The following is a 22,846-nucleotide window of genomic DNA, read 5'->3' as shown; positions in this document are numbered from 1 at the left end:
AGGGTTGCAGGATTTACCTGCCCTGGGCACTTGCAAATTAACAGTACACCTACAACATTTTTGCCAAAAAAAAAAAATTCTACCAATTACTACAAAATACTTCTATAAACAAGTTGTTCTTTCAAACAGACCTCCCAGCCCCTCTTACCTGGAATGACAGACGGACAGTTTTCCATTGATCTGCCCACAGTACCGATAATACGGAGAGGGCAGTGACAGAAAAAACGAGGACAAGAAAAGTCCCAATCTAGGGAGACAAAGAAGATATAAATCAGCATTTCTCCACAGGGTCTGCCATCCATTTGACTCACAGGCTTATTTAAGCAGCTTGAACTTGATAGGTTTAGGATACATGAGCTTGACTACGCCAGTTCAGAGACAGAGAGATCCAATGGGACTAAAACCAGACCAACAGTGCTATCAACTGGCTTTTCCATATGGCAAGACTGCTCTTAAGAGTTGGGTACCCAACTAAGTCAGTCCTCAGGGCTCCCTCTATAATCACTGGAGAAAGAGAGGAATTTCCAGAGGTGATCCTTTCCCACTTGCTTTATGACGGAAGATCCCCGCCCCCCCCTCTCTGTTGATGTAGACGGAGCCTAGATGATCACCTTGCATTAAATCCTTAACTTGCACATGGCTAAATGCAGAAGTGATGAACTCCACCCAAAAGAGACGGCAACACAGCTTCCTTATCCTGTGAGCTGCTTTGCATCAGGCTTCAGTAACAGCAAACACTCCCATAATTAAGAGATGAGAGTTCACTTTTTAACCAAAAAAGTAAGGAGGTAGCTCAGTCTATTCTCCAGCTTCTTGCTCAGGTTGGTACCAGCACAGTGGTGATGGCAAGCTCTTCTTGGTACATCATCTGTGTGCTGAGAACTAAGTGCAAGTAGAAATTGGATCAAGGCCCTAACCATTCTTCAGGGGGATCCTACAGATCAACACCTTAATAATCCATTCCTAATCTCTTCCAGCCAAGGATGCAGTGTAATTTTTTTTTTATAAAATGTTCTACATCTTTCTGGTTCTTCTGGAAGCCAATTTTCAATAGTAAAGATGACTGCGTTTCCATTACTTAAATGAGGAAACACAGGATCAAGTATCTACACATTCAGCTATTCCCTTCCACTGCAAGACTGGCAATCACAGAATCACAGAATCAACCAGGTTGGAAGAGACCTCTGGGATCATCGAGTCCAACCATTGCCCTGACACCACCCTGTCAACTAGACCATGGCACTATCACATTATTCTCCCCTAAACTGTATGGCTAGAGGCTCATTTCTTTAATGCCTCACATAGCCTCAAGAATTTCTTAAGGAAGGTGATTCTAATGCATCGTTTTTCAGAAGCAACTCTCTGAGGGTTTGTTTCTGCACCTTCAAAACTCCAGGTGGCATTTCCCAAACCACCCAAAGACCAAAAGGCATAAGGCACTGGAATGCCTTGGAAAAGCCAGCTTTCTCTTCTGCAGAGACAGCAGCCACTTTTTTCACTGCTGCTGGAGTGTGCTACAGAAAATTATGCTGTGCTTCTCATGAAAACTTTGCTTTTGTCTTCATGTTACCACACGTAGACGTGTTAAATATAGACATCTTCACATGAACAAGTCACTGCAAGCTCCTTTTAGAGTCAGTGGGGAAAAAAGGTACGTTATGTGTGATTCATCTCACCTTAATTTAGATGTCTATGACCAGCTGAATTAATTGCATCCTCAGAGGATTCATTTCCCTCCACTGACTGCAAAGGGAGTTTAGGTGATCAGCTTAGGTGGAGATATCATTCTTATGGGTATCTAAAGTCTCCTAAGAGTAACCTCTTCCCCCTCTTCCTTCTCTCACATAATCTAAGAAGTTTTTCATACAGAGAAACACCACAGACTCAATTGATTTAAAGCATGGATTAGAGTTACCAGAAAGCCCTGAGTCTCCCCACCTTGTGACTCCAGTGTAGGTACAGCTGCTGACCTTCTGCAAGCAAACACATCGCTACGACCTGGGAAATCAAGAAGAGATTGTTTGCATCCTGGTAGAAGATGATGAAGTGTGTTCAGTGAGGTACTTCTGGAATTATTTTTGCATTGGGAATTCACTTTACACTGGGTCTTCCTGCACTTCAAAGCTGTTAGCAGGGCAGGTGTATGGAGAGAAGTGTTTATTGCTACAGTAAAAATGCTTCTGAAATGGCCAAGCACATATCAAGGCTGCTGCCTTGCAGGATCAAAGCCCTTTCATGGGTAACAGATAATTGGGCACTTTGGGGTACACACTTTTATTTCTTTTTTTTTTTTTTGTGAGTACAAACTCTGAAAGAGAAATTATGTCCAGGATCAACTGCTATGGTATAAACCAATACAGCACTAACCTTGCCTATTTTCTGTGCATTTGTCGTGGTTAGAGGCATATCAACTATGGGAGAGAGGTCAGGGGCTAAAAAAGGCCTCCAAAGCACCAGAAAAATACAGAGCAGACAGCAAAGGAGACAATGCTTCCACAGTAATCACAGGAAACACAAGAGATGGGCACAACTCAGAACAGGGAAAACTACCTTGGAGATTAAAAAACTGTAGTTTTTAGTGGTTGGCACTTTCCTTCCTGCCCAATGGCAAGTAGGAGCCCTTGGCAAGGGTTCCTGAGCAGCACAAAGCAAACCCCAGCCAGGGCAGGGCACAACCCGAGAAGCCTTGAACACCAAGAAGAAAAGAATGAGGAAAGCCAGTCCACCACTCTGATGAAGAGTTTCTTCAGGTTGTCCCAGACCTAAGCAACCAATGAACCTGGTGATGAATTTCACCAGGAGAAGCACCTTGCTGCCGCGAAAAGGCACAGGTCTATGCTCAGGAATCTGAGTGCCTGGGGCAAGCTTCCCGATCACTGTAAGGGATAGTTTGGGGACCATTATCACCAGATACCAGGGTTTAAAGAGAAGTGTGTGTTAGTAGACATCAGTGCTCCACTGAGAAGGATCATTTATGATCCAGGTCCATCCAGACTGTAACACAGTGGGATTGTGTGAAAACAGAACATACAGATTTAGGGGAAGGGGCTCTGTTCTCCCAAAACACAACCACAAAGGAATGTAAGCTGTTTCCCATCCAGCTACAAACACACTCACTTTCCAGAATCACGCTGATTTAAAACGAGATACAAGCTCAGCAGAGAATACAGATTAGCTTTTAAGTATCTCTTGACACGTTAGCCTCCATTAATTGAATCCTACACCCAGTACCTGATGAGTAACCATGGGAGCAGCTCAGAGAGAATTGAATTACTGCTGAAGATCTTAAGCCAGCCCCATTTAAATAAGCTATTTCAGAAAACGGAAGAAAAAAAGACACTTTGCCCCTTTTCTGCAAGGAATGTTACAAAGACCTGGTCCTTGCCTAAGGTACAGCCAAACTTGTATTTCCCCAGCCATGCTCAACCAGACTCTCCCCTGCTACTGCAGTACAACTTTTGTATGAATGATGCATCACATCTGATAATGCCATCGGAGGGTTAGCTCATTTTTATGGATGGAAACAACATCTCATTATCAGCTTACAAGAAGAATAACCACCAGGTTTCATCCTCACAGGGTGAAGAAGGAACTCTTGCAGTTGCACTGCTGGTGACTGTAGGAGATCACATCTTTATGGACCTGATGGAGCTGATGTGATATGGACAAGGTCTATCCTCTGTATGCTCTGGCACAGTCAGCTTGAGTTTTCTTTGCTTTCTGTGTACCCCTGAAGCTTAACATTTCAGGTCACAATAACCTAGCTTCATCCTGCTCCTCAAAAGCTGCCTCAGGATCTGTCCAATATGCTCTTCCATGGAGAGCAGCTGCCTTTAGCAATGTCCCACAGGCTTGCACATAGAGCAGGACTTCCTCAAGCAATGGGACAACCAGCACCAGCAAGTCTGGCTCTTCCAAACTGCTTCCACACATATCTTGGGATTGTCTAATACAAGTACACAGACGTGTGGGTTTAAGTGACCAGTATTACTGCCGAGGCTAGAGCTAAGGTCCCTCTTCCCAGCCCCATCATCTCCCTGTATCTTACAGCCTCCAACGCTTGCATTCTTCTCTTCTTTAGTATGAGGTGTGGAAGTGTCCCCCTTCCACCATCTACCTGCAAAGTGATATTTAAGAGATGCTTCCCCGTGGCAAGAGAGATGGATTCGATGCAAGGGAGATTGCACCTCTGTCTCCTTTCTTTTGAGTAGACTCAGAAAGAGGGACCATAAGGTTATGCTGAAAAAGGATGGACAATAGACCCTTAATCCCACTCTGCTTCAGCATGGGAATGACCTTGTGCTGATTTCAATACTGCTGGTGAGGCTTAGGCAGGCTCTGAACCTACCACCACAAAGATGTGGAGGCAGGCACTTAGACACTCAGCTCACCTAAAACATCTGCTCACTTACATGTTCACAACAGCAGAATTCAGGTCCCATCATACACTGTCTGGCAAAAATGCAGCAACTCAGAACTTCTCCGGTACCCTAGTCTCTTAGGGGTGGAGGTTTGAGATCACTTTTTGAACTTCAGTGCCAATGACCTATTTTGAGTTCGTTCTTAGCCTACAAATGCAGAGGCCACAACACACCTGAACCTCTTTACATTGTACAGTCATGAGTTGCCTCCTCAAAACCCTTGGAACAAACATGGTTGAGCTGCAGAGAAGAAAACGTTATGTTGGTGTTTAAAGACTGAACAAGAAAACTTTTTTCTTCACCGCTGAGCATGAACTGTTCTGCAATTAGACCCCTCAGCTTAACCTTTGAGCTCTAATGGGGATGAGAAAATTGTCTTGCAGAGTGATAACAATTGAATTAATTGAAACTGATTGTCTGAAAAAATTACATTGATGCATGAGGACGGAGAGCGTCTGCGAAGACAGCAAGGGCTTTGTTGTGCAGCATTTTGTTCACCCGCTGGTGGCCGGTGGGCAGAAGAGTGTTTGCTTCAGTGGTTCACAATAAGGTCATGGAAGGAGGCTTGCAGGCTCCAGTTGGGTGCCATCATTAAGGAAGAGGGTATGGTGCTCACAAACAAAACCAGACCAGCCACTGGTTGCTATAAAATCCCTCTGCTCCAACAAGGGCATCAGTTTTCTGATGTGATGGGCTGCTGATGCAAAACATCACAAGGAAACATTGCCTGTATGAAGGTCTCCAGTCCTTCCTGAAACATGTAAGGGGATAGACTCCATCCAGCACTGTTCAACCAGAACACAGGATGTAATTCATCATGGGGGCAACCTATTTTGCCATCAGTTGTACGAAACGTATTAGAGTGATCCAGCTATCGTATAGTACCCACACTGATATATTTATTTAGGTGTGGAAGGGCTGGGTTGCACTTATTAGCCTGTGAGGCTGTTAAAGTTTTGCTGGGTGGTTCATCAAAGGCTACAGTGAAAGGACAGACACTGTAATGGGGAAGCTCTGCAAGCAGCAATGAAGGGGGGGGATTCCTGGCAGAGTCCTTCTCTGAAAGGAGCCCTGCTGGGATGAGCATGGCCAAGCCACAGTTGTCATCACAAGATCCTGCACGCAGGCGTGTAACCGTCATATGATCCTGCATGCTTTGAGATAGTGAGAGCATGAACGGTGGTGTTGATTACTTTTCTCGCTCTGCTTTCCTTCGAGACCTAATCCTGTTTAGGTAACAGCTCTGATGGTGCGGGGCCTCGTGCCTCCCAACGCCCACTGCTCAACGTAGATGCATGCAGCAATCTTGCCAAATGAGACACGATGACATGGTGATGCAAGCAAGGCAAGTGCCCTTAGAAATACACAACAGCTTTGGGTGGGTCGCTTAACAGCTTCAGAAAAACAAGGAGCAAATGGACCCTCATTGTAGGGGCTGTCCCCAGAGCAGAGGAACCTCTGAAGTGTTTCTTTTGTAGGACTTGTCTGATAGCGTGCAGACTACTTGTATTCTTTCAGGTTTATCTGTGCTCACCCTCCTGAGGAAGGCAAATGCTGTTAGCCTCATTAGACAGAACTGAGCTGCTGAGAGGAGGAGGAGGGTGTGTCTACACAATGAAGAGTGGGACCAAGACTGAACTGAACCATGTAGGACACCAATTTCACCTCATGTTTTCCATCTTCCTTTCTGGCTTCACTTTGCCCATTACCTGCCCTGATAACTTGCAGTCATCACATTCATGCTGCCAAAGACATGAAACTCCTCTAAGAAAGTCCACTGCTTGGACACTGGTTGACGTTTGGATCCAGACAGAGCATAGCTGAGCTGATACACCAGCCCCAGGGGTCTTCAGGCTCCCCAAGCCCAGGAAATCCTGTAAAGATTATTTCTAGTGTGTGATATGATGGGTTAGTCTGCTCCTGAGGTTGACTCCATCTCCACAGCCTGCTGAGGTACAATCTCAGAGGTATCTGTGTCACACGGCAAAGCTCTGAGCTGCCCAAAGTAGTGTTGTAACCGCCAAACCACCCACACTACTCCATGGCCACTGGAAAAACCAGGTAGGCTTTGCTGAATAATAGATGTTGAGCTCTAGAGCCACCAGGGTGTCACAAAATCCTTGTAATTAAATATTGTCATTTGTCATACTCAGAGCTCAGTTAGTCCACAGCTTTTGTGGTGCTACTGATTGCTGCAGGCATGGCCAAGCAGCTGTTCTTTTTATCACTTTGGTAATTTATTGCTAGCACTAGAATAAAATCACTATTTATTTGTACTTCAGCAGGGACAAAGGACCCCAGAAACCTATTGTGTTAGGCACTGCATGAACAAAGCAAAAAGAGATTTCCTGCCATGAGCAATTCACAGACTGACTATATGATAACACATCAGGGAATGGGTAAGAACAGCAGGAATTGATGATAAAAGCTGGTTGCCTTGGTCACAGAGGTGGGTCAAAGCCATAATCTCATCCTCAGCACTTGGCATTTCAAAATGAAAGTTGGAGCAGGCATGAGACTGAACATGGACTCCAGTCCCTGGAGTTAAAGTGATTTCTTAGCCTATGCCGAAGGTGGAAACACAGATGCAGATCTGTCTGTATTTGGGGGGTCTCTATGAGAGAAAGGACAGGGGAAAAGGATGATTAGGTAGAAATTTTAGGAAACACTTGCTTTTGGTATGTTTCCAGTAACCAAAGCAGACAGCAGATCACAAGTCTAGAGAAAATTTCACAGGATTTGGAAAAGTGAAGATTTCAGGAATATGACCTCTTTGGGCATAAGCTTCAGGAGCATTTTGTGACCACATCTGTAGTCTCTACCTGGAGAGAAACCCTCCAGCAAAGCAGAGTGAGTCAAGGCAGCTTCAGTGATAATGTTCTCCTTCTTCTAATGAGCATTTTTCTTCAGGATTAGAAGAATAAATCAGCTTTGACAACATACCACCACTGCTACATGACTCAGAGCCTCGTACTTCCCTGCTGTCAGAACAATATTTAGCTTCCCCTAAATCTAAATCCAGCCACTGCTGGCACATCTTCACTTGGGTTCAAGGAGGCACTGGACAAATTCATCAAAGGGAAATCATTGAGAGAAATCACAGAATCTACATCTGGCTCAGAGACCCCCAAACTGAAACTGGTCATCCACAGGTTGACATGGGGAGAAAGTACCACAAACACTCGTGTTCCCAATCATCCCCAGGTATCCACTGTCTAGAGATCATCCATGGGGCTAGGCTGAGCTTTGGTCTGACACATTAAAGCCATCCCTGTGTTTGCTTTTTAGGACTATAAATCACAGTCAGCTTACAAGGAGCATTACTTACCAATAACAACGCGATGTACGTGAACAAGATTGCAGCCACAATCAAGAGAACAAGAGACCAGAGAAACCAGAAGCCCAGGTTCCCGTAGTTATACCTAAAAAGCAATAAAATATTATAATAGTGTTTGTGTTTAACACATGGACTAGAGGGGAACAATGGCCTCGTTCCTTGAAATTTTGAAATTTTCAAAGCAATACTACAAAGAGGGAGGGAGGAATAACCTACTCTGCAACATGTAGTGTTAGGCTAATGGTTGGACTTGATGAGCTTAAAGGTCCTTTCCAACAAAAACGATTCTATGATTCTATGCAAAAGCTATTAAGAGTCTCCTTCTTCAAATCCATGATTGCATTAGCCACCAGACTAATACTCCAGTGTGCTGGGGTGGTAAAACACAGGACCAAATTGATGGCCTTGCTCCAAAGAGCTCCCAGTCTGACTGTAAGACACAGCACCTTGCTGCAGACAAGGCAGGCTGGGGAAGCAGTAAGACGACATGACTCAGGCCAACAGCCCACCTTGTCTGCCTGCGGTTGTGTAGGGCGCGGCAGCAAAAGGGGGATTTGGGTCAGGTTTGAAGGAGAAAACACCAGAAAGCTGGAGGAGCTGCAGAGGGATTGCCCAAGGAGAGAGGGAAGCTTTACTTTTTACCCAAAGGCTCGATAAGGATGAATAACATTATTTCACTTTTCCTCCCCATAATATTTGAACTGGTTTAATTTAATTTTAGGGGTCAGATTTGCATAACCATTTCCTATGTCCTGCAGAAGAAAAGGATTTGCATAAATCCTTGCTGGTTGTTTCTTACTTTGAAGCCTGAGAACATGCAATCCTCTTTGCAGTGAGATAGCTGGTGCAATTGCTGATGCCAGCCACTACATTTCTTCAGAGGGAACAGGGGCAGAGGGGAAATAACTCAGAGAAGGTAAGGAAAGAGCTATTTAGTTGCCTTCACTCATTATTTTTGTGATGATGATTCTCCCCTTTCTCCCAGATTTGCACTTACACCTATAAAGTGTAGCCAAGCAGAGGGCAGAGCCTCAGCACCTCTGAAGTCACTGGGCATTCAATTTGGATGCTGTAACCAAGAGCTTGAGTTGTCGAATCTTTGGCTCATGGCTAAAGTGCCCTGCTGCAGCACAGCTGCTGGGAAGGGTGCTCATCTCTTCCCAGCCACCCTGGGGACCTGCCCAAGGAGTGGGAGAGGAGAAAAAAAGATGGTACTTACCAGTCAAAGTTATTGTAGTCATTTTTTGCTTCACCCACCACGTACAGAAAGATCAGAGAAAAGCAGAAAGCTCCAACAAGCAATGGGAAAAACACACATTCCCACTGGAGAGGGAGAGGGAGAACAAGTGGTCAGAACATGGTCTACCCCAAAGCAATCAGAGCAAACAGCAGATACTTTTAGGCTGTCCATAAAACATGTAGCTTGGTGCTGGACCTCCTCAAGTAGATATGGAGAGGTCTTCTCTCCCTGTCCCCTGTGAGCAGGGGGATGTCCTCAAAAAACTACTCTATAGTATTTACATTTGGGGAAAACAGACCCCATGACTTGGCGAATGAACAGGATTTTGACCACTTCACATGGGAGTGAACTGCACTAGGCAGCAACCATCTTTACAATCTTTACTGAACACTCAGCCCAAATTTTCCTTCTTTAATTTTATCCCATGGCTCTGAGATGTTTCACTGGCTTGGAGGGTTTGGTGCAAGGTCCTTTCCTGCCACCACACATTTATTAGCTGCGTGGTGGCACAGACAAACTGAGCCTGCCATGGAAACACAGCGACACATCAATTGCTTAGAGCCGAAATCTAACAACCCAACAGATCTCCATGGGCTCCAAATGCTGTTGGGCTGGGATGCCTTTGGTCCACACATCAGCCACTTGTCAGCTTGGACTGGCCTGTCCCTACACAGAAATCAATGCCTGCGCTAATTTTGAGCTAATTTACCATCTTGCAGCAGCACTTCCCAGGCTCGGTTCTTCTGCGCTGGTACCGCTTCCACCGGCAGCTGTAGAAACCAGCCAGGCAGGAGATGAAGGGCTGATGCTCATACCTCTGTAGCAAGCGTCGACGTACCACCTTCAGCTTCCCAAACTTGAGAGTCTTGAGGCTGGTGGAACTGGCCTCCATCTGAGTAGCTTTATCTCATCTTCCTCCTGAAACAAGACCACAAGTTTTACGGGGAGACTGTAACCCTCCTTTCCTTTTGGGTAAGCTTTTCTTATCAGAAAAGAGAGAGGAAGTTTTCTCAAGAGGATGCTGCAACCAGCGGGAAAGAGTGCTGAGGACACCTCACCTGATTTTATATACCTAAGTGAGATGTCTAACAGAAAAGTGTGGTCATTGCAAGTTCCCTCAGAAGTCAGTGGCTCTCCTGGTTGTAACTTAGGTGCCCTGAATCACTTCTGAGGGAACCTCTGCATCCTTTTGACTATACAGGAGATCTGGAGAGTGAAATCACTAACTTAAGCACTCCGTGCAGATTCCCAAATTATGTCTGATGAACCTGAGCCTAGGCTTAGCCATGGGAATTAATTCAACATCACTGTGACCTGTCTGCAACCTGCAACCAGTTTAACTAGTTCATGTAGGAATCATGGAACCATAGAATTGTTTTGGTTAGAAAAGACCTTTAAGATCATCAAGTCCAACCACTAACCCAGCACTGCCAAGGCCACCACTAAACCATGTCCCTCAGCACCACATCTACACAGCTTTTGAATCCCTCCAGGGATGGTGACTCCACCACTGCCCTGCGCAGCCTGTTCCAGTGCTTGACAACCCTTTCAGTGAAGACATTGTCCCTGATCTCCAATCTAAACCTCCCCTGGTGCAACTTGAGGCCATTTCCTCTCGTCCTATCACTTGTTACCTGGGAGAAGAGACTGACCCCCACCTTGCTACAACCTCCTTTCAGGTTGTAGAGAGTGAGAAGGTCTCCCCTCAGCCTCCTTTTCTCCAGACTAAACACCCCCAGGTCCCTCAGCTGCTCCTCATCACACCTGTGCTCCAGACCCTTCACCAGCTTCCTTGCCCTTCGCTGGACTCACTCCAGCACCTCAAGGTCTTTCTTGTAGTGAGGGGCCCAAAACTGAACACAGGATTTGAGGTGCGGTCTCACCAGTGCCGAGCACAGGGGGACGATCCTGACAAGGTCCTTTCCAACCAAATCAATTCTATGATTCTATTATTCTCAGGCCGCAAGGGAAGATTTAGAAAAAAAAATGGTTGTGTGGGCATACAAAGAAGCACCATTATCCAGCACTTCTTTAGAGTACAGACATAGCCAGAGATGTTTTTCTGTTGCATTAAAAAGTGCCACTGTCCATACCAACCATGTTCAAATCCCAGCATGTCTGCTGCAAAGTCCCAGCTGAGGACTCCAATTTCCCTGATTTATCTGATGTAATAACAGTCATTTAAGAACAAGAATGAACAATTTGCTGTAGTGTACACACGGATGAAATGCACACATAAATTGTTTGCACATAACTCAGAGCCCAGTGTGTCTTTGCAGAAATCAGTGGATAAATCCTTGCAAATTGACACTTCCAAAAAACTGATCAGTTTGCAGAACGCACAAATAAAACGGAGACATAAGACGCAAGTTAAAACTCAAATGACACATCCCTGGTACCCTTTCCAAATGTCCCACCTATTGCCAGCTGGAGTGCAAGGAGAGAAGATGGAAATTAAACAAAAGGGGTTTCAGTTTGGACCACTACTAGCTGGGCAGTGCCCAAGCGTGCCATGGTCTGAATGCTTTCCTGAGAGAGACGTGTCTGCCCACCCAGGACAGTCATAGGGAATCACACACTCTTGGATATGGTGGGGTCAAGCCAGCCCTAGAAGCTCAGCAGTATCAGATCTGGGCACCAGTAGGTCACCCCATAGTAAAAAATTGATGCCAATCTCATGTGGCAACGTGGTGATCCTGCTCTTGAATTGCCCAGAGCACAGACGGGGGATGCGGGCGTTATTCCACCAGTGAGTGGTGCAGCCGACAGCTGATCCTGCTGTCTTCATCAGCCATCCTCAAGTACACCTGCTGTAAACCCAGCAGTTACCCCACACGCATCTTTTGAATATATTTGAACCTTCATAGCTCTTACCAGAAGGGTGTCATGGGGTTGCAGTATTTGTTACCTCCTACATGCATCCCTAAACCATGAGTTCCCCTATCACCAAACCACAGCATCCGTTCTTGCCCAGCCCTTCTCCTTCAGCAACAGGACACTGGACCAAAACCATCACTTTTGCTGGCAGAGAGCCATGAGGCTTGTTACTCAGATTCCTGGTGTGGGCACGAGGCTCACACATCAATATTTACCTATGAGCACGTAGGATTTGACAGGAAACCAGAGAAAACAGAGACCTCGAAACACTGTTCACTCCACCTGGCTGGTTACAGCAGCATGTCAGGTGTTAAATCTAGGTGTTAGACCACCCCTCATTAAAATTGCCAGTGATGGAGATTCCACCAGCTCCCAAGACAGGCTAATCCAGTCCAAACTAGCTTTAACATTAAAAGTTTTTTCCCAATGTCTAGTCTCCTGTGGTACAGTTTAAGCCCACTATTTCATGTCCTGCTCATAGTGGATATAAAGACCAGCTTAAGCCTTTCCTCTGTTACATATTTCACAATGGTTTGGATGTCTTCCCCTAAGCCCTCTCTAGACTGAACACCCCCAGGTTTTCTAGTCTTTCCTTGTAGTTCATGTTTTCTCCTCCTCAGAGCATCCTTGTACAGAGTCCACAGTCACCTGCTATTTGGGATTTTCCTTGCATTTCCCATGGTTTTCAGCACATGGTAGCTGTAACAGGATGTGGTGAACAACCCACAGCCCCTCCAGGGCAGACCTCTTCACCCACAGCACAGGCTACTCAACACTCGCAGCATCCAGTTTCTCTCATGTATCAAACACGTCATCTGGCCTTGGTCAGCTGAATGCTTAAATAATTCACACTGGACTCACCCCCAGTGGACAGAGAAAGGTGTTTTCAGCTTTATGCACCAGAGCACTTAGGAACATCTCCATAATTAAGAATTTAATGAACTCCTGCTTTAGCCTTCCCACACAAGTCATCTCTCCAAGCCCAGGAGTTGTTGGGGAAGGGACCCTTCATTGCAGGGGAGGCTGGGGAGGGAGGAAGAGAGGAACACAGCCTCCTTTCCACAACCACTTCCACCAACCCCTGGCCCTCCCAAAAACATCGGGCTGGCCAAAGGTGAGCAAAAACCTTCATGTCTCACATCCCCTGAATCCCCGTTGACCGCGTTGCCCAAGATGTTTAGGGTACCACAGCAATGAGCAGCTTCGTAAAACCTTTCAGTATTAAGAAACAAAGAGCATAACCTGTCCTGTGCTTTGGGCTCTGGGTTCTGCTGGCGCAACATCCATTCATCCCTCTTCCCTGCTCTGCCTCTTCTCTTTTTCTGCCCAGAGACCTTGTCCCTCCTCTCCCAGGCCCCAATGGACAGAGCTACCTCGCCCAGCTGCTCCTCTGCAGCTTGCAAAGGGCCAAAGGATCCCACAAAGGCAATAAACCTAGACTGAACTTTCATCTTGTTGAACACAGATGCTTTCTGACATGTGTCCACTCAAGTAAACAGAGGTATATCGTCCTACACAAGACAATCTGGCCCACTAAGGAAATACGTGGTCCCCATGGGCCAGTTACTCTTAGTTAGCTCAGTAATGCTAGGCTGAAGTTACAAAGTGTTGTCACTTCAGGAGCATTTCACAGAATCACAGAATCAATCAGGTTGGAAGAGACCTCTGGGATCATCGAGTCCAACCATTGCCCTGACACCACCCTGTCAACTAGACCATGGCACTAAGTGCCATGTCCAGTCTTTTCTTAAACACCTCCAGAGATGGTGACTCCACCACCTCCCCGGGCAGCCCCTTCCAATGTCTAATGATACTTTCTGAGAAGAAATTCTTCCTAATGTCCAACCTGAACCTCCCCTGGCAAAGCTTGAGGCTGTGTCCTCTTGTCCTATTGCTAGTTGCCTGGGAGAAGAGGATGACTCCCACTCCACTACAACCTCCCTTCAGGTAGTTGTAGACTGCAATAGGGTCACCTCTGAGCCTCCTCTCCTCCAGGCTAAACAACCCCATCTCCCTCAGCCATTCCTCATAGGTCATTTCAGGAGCTTGGGGTTTTGAAGGCTGTTTCCACCGGGAGGAGAAGGTATGGTTGGGGTACAGGAGCTCTTTGGTGCAATGCAGTGTCTGAACATACAGGGGACAATACAGCACAAACAGCAACAGGAAGCCACTATGAACATGGTGCAACCTCTTTCCTTTTCTTTGGGATGCCAGCCCAGGGCTATGTATCCATCATGGACTCAGACCTCACAACCCTGTGTGCTCGAAGGGGACACCCTGTCCAAGAGCTGACCCCAGACAAAGTCCTCAGGGCCTGGTGGCATCCAGCTCTTGCCAAACTTTGGGAAGCAGCACTTACAAGGCTTAAATTTAGGCATCTGAGTTCACAAATTCGGCGCCCATGAGAACGATTCTTTGGAGCTGTTTAGAAGGAGGAGTCCATCACTCTCTCCCATCCTTTGCCAGCTGTTCTTCCTCTCTGACATGAGCTGACTAGGGGATGAGACCTACTGTGGCTGAAGTCCTCCTCTGCTCAAAAGAGAAATGGCTGTGCACAAAAGACCTTGCCATCACCTACTAGACCCATCCAGAAATACAACCAGAGACCAAGAGAGGCTAGAGACAAGGGAAGCAAATAAACCCGTTATACCACATCTAGCAGGATCAGCAAGCTCTCATCCAAAGCAGAAACCACCCTGACAAGCCCCAGATCATTACTTGACCCAAGGCTGCTCCTGCTCCCTCTGGGCATACAGGGCTCATCTAGCACATGGGAGACTTTAAGTCACTCTGCGCCACAGCTGTAGGGGACTGATGGGTCTCTGCTGAGGAACAAGGCACAAGCCATGCTTGAGGCACTAGACAAAAGGCAATGCTTGTGTGTAGATGCAAAGGAAAGAGTTGACAGGGATCAGGAAGACCAGAGACAACTCACCAAATATTTGGGCTACTTCACTCTGAAGGCAGCGACTCCTAAGAGCTCATCTCCCTCTGCAGCTCTGCAAGATGCAAGTATCTGCGATGCATTTACACTGTGCTGTTGCTGGTACCAGCAAACACTCCAGTGGCGACTCCAGAAGTCCAGAAGAAAACCCTCTTAGTGGTGACAAGTCCCATGTGAGGATGAGGAAGACAAAGACAAACTCAAGGGCAGCCAGAAAGGTCCTTCTGAGCTCAAAATGTACTCAGATCTCCAGGCACCCTTTTCTTCTCATTCTCTGTGAGCTTCTACACAGGCATCACTCCTCCCCTTTTACCGCCACATCTTCTCCCAGGTTCCTGCTCTCAGATCACAGAATCACAGAATCAAACAGGTTGGAAGAGACCTCAGGGATCATCGAGTCCAACCGTTGCCCTGACACCACCATGTCAACTAGACCAGGGCACTAAGTGCCATGGCCAGTCTTTTCTTAAACCCCTCCAGAGATGGTGACTCCACCACCTCCCTGGGCAGCCCCTTCCAATGTCTAATAACCCTTTCTGAAAAGAAATTCTTCCTGATGTCCAACCTGAACCTCCCCTGGCGAAGCTTGAGGCTGTGTCCTCTTGTCCTATCGCTAGTTGCCCGGGAGAAGAGGCCGACTCCCACTTCACTACAACCTCCCTTCAGGTAGTTGTAGACTGCAATAAGGTCACCTCTGAGCCTCCTCTTCTCCAGGCTAAACAACCCCAGCTCCCTCAGCCATTCCTCGTAGGTCAGACCCTCCAGACCCTTCACCAGCTTGGTCGCCCTCCTCTGCACTCGCTCCAACACCTCAACATCTTTCTTGAAGTGCGGGGCCCAGAACTGAACACAGGACTCAAGGTGGGGCCTCACCAGTGCCGAGTACAGAGGGACGATCACTTCCCTAGACCGGCTGGCTACACTATTCCTAATAGAGGCCAGGATGCCATTGGCCTTCTTGGCCACCTGGGCACACTGCTGGCTCATGTTTAGCCGGCTGTCGATCAGCACCCCCAAGTCTCTTTCAGCCGGGCCGCTTTCTAACCACTCTTCCCCCAGCCTGTAGAGCTGCATGGGGTTGTTGTGGCCCAGGTGTAAGACCCGGCACTTGTTCTTGTTGAACCTCATGCCGTTGGTCTCGGCCCATCTATCTAACCTGTCCAGATCCCTCCGTAGGGCCTTCCTACCCTCCAGCAGATCGACACTGCCACCCAGCTTGGTGTCATCTGCAAATTTACTGAGGGTGCACTCAATCCCTACGTCTAGATCATCTATAAAGATATTGAACAGCACCGGCCCCAGAACTGAGCCCTGGGGAACACCGTTAGTGACCGGCCACCAGTTGGACTTTGCCCCATTCACCACCACTCTCTGTGCTTGGCCATCCAGCCAGTTTTTAACCCATTTAAGAGTCCACCCATCCAAGCCCCGGGCAGCCAGTTTGTCCAGGAGGATGCTGTGGGAGACAGTGTCGAATGCCTTACTGAAGTCTAGATAGATACATCCACAGCCCTGCCCTCATCTACTAAGCGGGTCACTTTGTCATAGAAGGAGACCAGGTTGGTCGAGCAGGACCTGCCTTTCATGAATCCATGTTGGCTGGCCCCGATGCCCCGATTGTCCTGCATGTGCCGTGTAATGGCACTCAGGATGATCTGTTCCATCACCTTGCCTGGCACCGAGGTCAGGCTGACAGGCCTATAGTTCCCTGGATCGTCCTTCCGACCCTTCTTGTAGATGGGCATTACGTTTGCTAATTTCCAGTCAGCTGGAACTTCTCCAGTTAACCAGGACTGCCGGTAGATAATCGAGAGTGGTTTGGCAAGTTCATTTGCCAGTTCCTTCATTACTCTGGGGTGAATCCGATCCGGGCCCATAGCCTTGTGGGTGTCCAACTGGCACAGCAGGTCACCAGCCGTCTCCTCCTGGATCATGGGAGGTTCACACAGCCCCCTGTCCCTAACTTCAGGCTCTGGGGGCCGAGTCTCCTGAGGACAACCGATCTTGACATTAAAGACCGAGGCAAAGAAGGCATTGAGCACCTCTGCCTTTTCCTCATCCCCTGACACTACACTACCCTCCTCATTCAGCAAGTGGTGGAGGCTCTCCTTGACCCTCCTTTTGCTGTTGATGTATTTGTAAAAGCTTTTTTTGTTGTCTTTGACTGTAGCAGCCAAATCGAGCTCTAATTGAGCTTTGACCTGTCTAAACTTCTCCCTACACGACCTGGCCATGTCCCTATAGACCTCCCAAGTTACCTGACCCTTCTTCCAGAGCAAGTAGGCTCTCTTTTTTTCCTTAAGTTCTAGTCTAAGTTCCCTGTTTAACCAGGCCGGTCTTTTTCCCCGACGGCTTGCCTTCCTACAGACTGGGACAGCCTGCTCCTGAATATTTAACAATTCCCTTTTGAAGCATGTCCAGCCTTCCTGGACTCCTTTGCCCTTCAGGACCGATTGCCAAGGGACTTGGTCCACCAGCCTCTTAAACAGGCTAAAGTCAGCCCGCCGGAAATCTAAGGCAGAAGTTCTACTCTTGCCCCTCCTTACTTCCCCCACTATCGAAAACTCTAACATTTCATGGTCGCTACTCCCAAGACGGCCACCGACCCTCACATCTCCCACTAGTCCTTCTCTGTTCACAAACAACAGGTCAAGCAGGGCCCCTCCTCTAGTGGGCTCATTTACCACTTGCATGAGGAAATTGTCCTCCACACATTCTAGGAACCTCCTAGATTGCTTCCTCTCTGCCATGTTGTATTTCCAGCAGACATCCAGCAAGTTGAAGTTGCCCATGAGTACAAGGGCCGGCGACCGGGCGGCTTCTGACAGCCGCTTGTAAAACGCCTCATCCGCCTGCTCATCCTGGTTGGGTGGTCTATAACAGACTCCCACCGTAATGTCCGCCCTGCCGACCTTCCCCCGATCTTCACCCATAAACATTCAACCTTGTCATCCTCACCATCTTCCTCAATTTCAACACAGTCCAAGCACTCCCTAACATATAGCGCTACCCCACCGCCTCTCCTGCTTCGCCTGTCCCTCTTAAAGAGCTTATAGCCATCCATAGTTGCACTCCAGTCATGAGAGTCATCCCACCACATTTCTGTGATGGCAACCACATCATAACCTTCCTGCTGTACAGTGGCCTCTAGCTCTTCCTGTTTGTTGCCCATACTGCGTGCATTGGTGTAAATGCACTTCAGCTGGGCTAGCGGCCTTGCCCCCGACGCAGGCCTGTCACCCCTAGGTTTATTTGTGGCTGCCCTGGTCTTATCCCCCTCCCCCATCGAACCTAGTTTAAAGACCTTTTAACCAGCCCTGCCAACTTCTGGGCCATAACCCTTTTCCCCTTCTGATTCAGCTGTTCCCCATCCGGCATAAGCAGGCCCGGTGCCATGAAAGCTGCCCCATGGTCAACAAACCCAAAATCCCACCTACAGCACCAGTCTCTTAGCCACATATTAATCTGTTGTACTTTCATAGTCTTTTTCCTATTTTCACCAAATACCAAAGGAATTGAAGAGAATATCACCTGCGCACCTACCCCTTTTACCAAACGCCCCAGGGCCCTGAAGTCCCTTTTGATTGCCCTGGGACTTCTCTCTTCAATCTCATCCCTACCCACCTGGAATACTAATAGTGGGTAGTAGTCAGAGGGCCTCACTAGTTGAGGAATCCTCCTGGCAACATCCCTTACCCGAGCCCCAGGGAGGCAGCAGACTTCCCTGTGAGTCGGGTCTGGCCTGCATATGGGGCCCTCCATTCCCCTTAGCAGGGAGTCACCTATAACAATTACCTTTCTTTTCTCCTTTTTGGAGCTGGTTGCAACCCTCTTACTCGGTTGCTTCTGTTCACGTAGTACCGTAGAGGGTCTTTCACCTAGATTCGTGTCTTCCCGACACTCAGGAAGACGCTCAGGCTCCAGCACCTCATACCTATTCTGCAGGCGGACGTGGGGAGGGGAGGAAGGTCGGGATGGGATTCGCCTGCCACCCCGAGCAGGGACCTGCCTCCATTGCCCCCCATCCCCTAGGTCTCCTCCTGCTCCTTGTGGAGGAGGAAGAGGATCCTCCACTACCCGGGGAGCATTAGGCCCGTCCGTTTTCCCCAGGACAGGCAGGGAACAGCACTGCTCGCCATCCTCTTCCTGGGATGCTCTTGTACTCCTTAACCTTTCCACCTCCTCCTTGAGCTGGGCCACCAAGGAGATCAGGTCGTCGACCTGTTCGCACCTCACACAGGTGAGGTCTCCGTTACCCTTGAGTGCCAGGGCCAGGCTCTGGCACTCCCTGCAGCCTGACACCTGCACCTCCGCATGCTTCCGCGGCAGGGCCGTTTGGGTTGCCATGTCTTTTCTGGCACCCGCAAGGGACTTAGGACCCCGCTGAGTGGAAACCATACCTGCCTGCCCGCCTACCCTGCTCGCCACCCTGCCTGCGAGAACTGCTGTGCAAACTGCCACTCCCCTGGGGCTGTGCCCTCCTCCGCCCCGGGACACACACAGTCACTGCTGACTCCCCCTCTCCCCTCTGGGCAGGGACTAGTCCCTGTCCTCCAGGAGGCTCTTTATCACCCGATCACAGGGGGTGGTGCTACGCCCCCTCCTCTCCTGCTTCGTTGCCGGGAACTTCCAGCTCCAGGCGGGTCTCAGGCTGCTGCTTGGGAGGGCCCGGAGCACAGAAACCGCTCGCCCGCTACGGCCCAATCTCTCCCCGCACTAACCTCAGTCGCTGCCGCCGCTGCTGCCGCCGCCGCTGCCGCCGCTGCCGCTGCCGCTGTTGCCAAGTGGCTGTTTGCTGCCGTTGCCAAGTGGCCGTTTGTTGCCGTTGACAACTGGCTGTTTGTTACGGTTTCACCGCGTTTAAATCTCCCACGGTGCCTCCGGCTACGCCCCCTCCTCTCCTGATTCGTTGCCGGGAACTTCCGGGTTCAGGCGGGTCTGGGGCTGCTGTTCCGGGGGCCCGGAGCACGGAAACCGCACGGAAACCACTCGCCCGCTACAGCCTGATCTCTCCCCGCACTAACCTCAGTTGCTGCCGCCGCTGCCGCTGCCGCCGTTGCCGACTGGCAGCCTCAGTTGCCACCTCAATGTGCACCTCAGATGCACCTCAATGCGCTCAGATACTGTGTTTACTTTAATGCAAGGTCCCTCTTTACGCCTCATCTGCCCCTCAGGTTCTCCATGACTCTCCATCCCACAGTTTCATCCTTGCTCACAAATTACCAGCCCGCTGTTACAGCTGCGGTGGAGCATCCAGATGCCATAACAACACCTCTCCCAAGGTCTGGCTGAATCTGCAATGCCTCAGACCACGTCAAACGTTGAAGCGTTTGAATTCACAACCACCTGATCCTAACAAAGATAATACCCCAGCATCTGGACTCAGCAACCACCTAAGGGGCAAACAATACCACAGCATATGGTAGATGCAGAGGCCAAAAGACAGGAGATCTGCATTAGGATTTGGAGCAGTTCAGTCATTGCCAGGACGTAGCAATAGGTGTTACAGTGCTTGCATCTAGGTTTGAAGCAGAGTGCTCCTAAAATTTCGAGGTCATCCGCAATCCCTGCCCATCTCCGCCAGGCAAAAGTACATGGATAGAGGAGGGAAACCACGTCTGAATCTATTCACCGGGAGAGCCATGGGAGCGAAGAGCAAGCAGGAAAACATGCGTCTGTAGGAGAGCAAAGTTTAGGACTCCTTAACAACAGAGCCGTGAAAGCAGTAACATATGTTTTTCAGCTCCATAAACCCAAGAGATCTCAGGTCTTTCTCTTGCAAACAGAGACTTTGTTTGCTCGCAGATAAGAGCCTCCATAATCGCAGGCAGTTGAACAGGGCTGCTTGTTTCCCACTGCTTGACAGAGAGTGAGGAAAAGCAGCAGCAATAGCCCAGGGGGGTGATGGAGGAAGGAGGAGGAGGGAAAAAGCAGGAAACATATTCAGCCACATGGCCTGAAGGCAGAAGGTACTGCAAGACGAGCTTGCTTGAGAGGCCAGTGCACAAGCAAAGAGAGAATATCCTTGTCTTTTGTGCTGCTGTAGAGCTGGGGCATCCATCTTTCAAGGGGTAAACAGGTACGACAGCCAAATTTGGCATCACCCTATAGCTTTTTCCTTGGGCCTTTTAAGTCTTTCTCTTCATCCTGCATCTACCCAGCTTTCTCCAATACAATATCCTTCAACACATGGGCAGGTGGGTGCAGGGCTCTTTTCAGGTAGTACAAACACAATTCCCGTTCAGCTGACAGAAGAGAATTGGAAAAAAAAATTACATGAGTACCAGCAGCCATGTGAGGGACAGAGATGGTCGTTTCTCAGCACCTGAGCATGGCCAGCTTGCCCTGAACATCTTGATGGTGTAGCAAGGCAGGAGATAGAAAGAAGTGATGCCCACTTTGATCATACCACCATTTCCAAGGGATTTGAAGAGAAAGCGAACCCCATGCTAGGGGAAGGAGGTGCCCTGAGACTGAGCTGAGCCTCCCTGGCACCTGCAGCTCCCTTGCATGGAGACTTCTGATGCCATCCCACCACTCTCTGAGGCATCGTTTCCTGCCCTTCCACCCAGGAGTCTTCCACAGCATCTCACCAACAGATGCAAAGGAGTAAAATCAGCCTCCTGGCAAGCTGCTGGTTGATCACCATCACCACGAGCTGCACACAGACCTTGCTACCAGCCAGAAAATCTCAGCAAAGAACACCCCTTAAACCTGCATTTCTGCCCAAGGCTCTGGATCACAGCCTAGGATCCCTTTTATTGCACCATCATCTGCTTTCCTTTTCACAGAATCACAGAATCAACCAGGTTGGAAGAGACCTCTGGGATCATCGAGTCCAACCATTGCCCTGACACCACCATGGCAACTAGACCATGGCACTAAGTGCCATGTCCAGTCTTTTCTTAAACACCTCCAGAGATGGTGACTCCACCACCTCCCTGGGCGTGGTTTTCAGAGAATTAATGAGGTTTAACATAGGAAAGGAAAAAGGATCAAATAAAATAAAGCTAGTCATAATCTCCCTATGATATGGAATATACTCTGTATCCTTTCCTTTCCCTGGCAGATGATAATTATAATTTATCACCAAGACTTTCAACAGTTTCTTTGTAAGCCCTAATTATACTTTACTTCTGTGTGGGATCCCAGGGAGTACGTGCAGCTCAAGACAAACATATGCAAAGTACATTTCATTAATTGATTAGCTTTTGGCTTTGAGCTGCCATTAGCACAAAGAAACCGTAGGGCTTAACAGAGGAAACAACGAACGAATGTGGAAGTAGAAGGGATTAACACGGAATAACTGCTCCTGCGACTGCATGGACAATATTTCATAGAATCGCAGAATCGCTTTGGTTGGACAGGACCTTTAAGATCATCGAGTCCAACCATTAATCTAACACTGCCAAGGCCACCACTAAACCATATCCCTAAGCACCACATCTACCCGTCTTTTAAATACCTCCTCTGCTCAAAAGAGAAACGGCTATGCATGTTTGTTGTAGTATACCTCCAAGACGCAATGGCTGTGGCTTTCAAAGCTATGAGGAGGTTTCCACCAAGGTTAATGGCCTGTATTTTGTACTATGCCACCACACCTTGAACAGACACAAATAATCAAATGCATTTCAACTAAATGAACCTATAAATACAGACGAAATCCTGCATCTGTTGGGATTGAACAGGGACTTATCCCCATCACAGAGGACTTCTTGCGCTGCAGTCTAAAGGTCAGACACCCAGCAGGAGCTGTGCTGAAAATGGTTGGCCTGGCCTGCTCAGTTTTCAATCCCAGTGTCTGCTGAGACCTGGATTCATTTGTAGTTGCATGCAAATGCTTTAAGGCAAGATCTTCTGAGGCTACCAATCGATTTTGTGGGGTTAATTTGACAAGCCCTTGAGGAACCCCCATGGCTGTGGATGAGTGATATGTGTCTGGTAACACTGCATGGTGAAGCAAGCCTCACTCCAAGGTGGGATCTATTCACCTTAAAACAAAGCCACATATTGGCCACGAGAATTTA

The 22,846-nt window shown here is 48.3% G+C and overlaps 2 protein-coding genes across 2 annotated transcripts in view; both read right to left on the bottom strand.

The window, feature by feature from the left end:
* CLNS1A (chloride nucleotide-sensitive channel 1A) overlaps positions 1–22,846 on the bottom strand; it is a 368,760-nt gene that overhangs the window by 169,054 nt on the left and 176,860 nt on the right. The window lies entirely within an intron of this gene.
* GDPD4 (glycerophosphodiester phosphodiesterase domain containing 4) overlaps positions 1–22,846 on the bottom strand; it is a 55,242-nt gene that overhangs the window by 13,340 nt on the left and 19,056 nt on the right. The window contains exons 8-12 of the mRNA XM_068424702.1: positions 9,708–9,916; positions 8,978–9,081; positions 7,750–7,843; positions 1,939–1,998; positions 149–247 (exon numbers count right to left, since the gene is read on the bottom strand). Coding sequence (XP_068280803.1) covers positions 149–247; positions 1,939–1,998; positions 7,750–7,843; positions 8,978–9,081; positions 9,708–9,890 — 540 coding nt within the window. The 5' untranslated portion in view covers positions 9,891–9,916. The remainder of the gene's footprint in view (positions 1–148; positions 248–1,938; positions 1,999–7,749; positions 7,844–8,977; positions 9,082–9,707; positions 9,917–22,846) is intronic.

Source organism: Nyctibius grandis, chromosome 2 (genome assembly GCF_013368605.1).
Source record: "Nyctibius grandis isolate bNycGra1 chromosome 2, bNycGra1.pri, whole genome shotgun sequence".
Classification (NCBI taxonomy): domain Eukaryota; kingdom Metazoa; phylum Chordata; class Aves; order Nyctibiiformes; family Nyctibiidae; genus Nyctibius; species Nyctibius grandis.
Note: the sequence above shows the minus strand (reverse complement) of the source record. Positions and strands in the feature narration are given on the sequence as shown.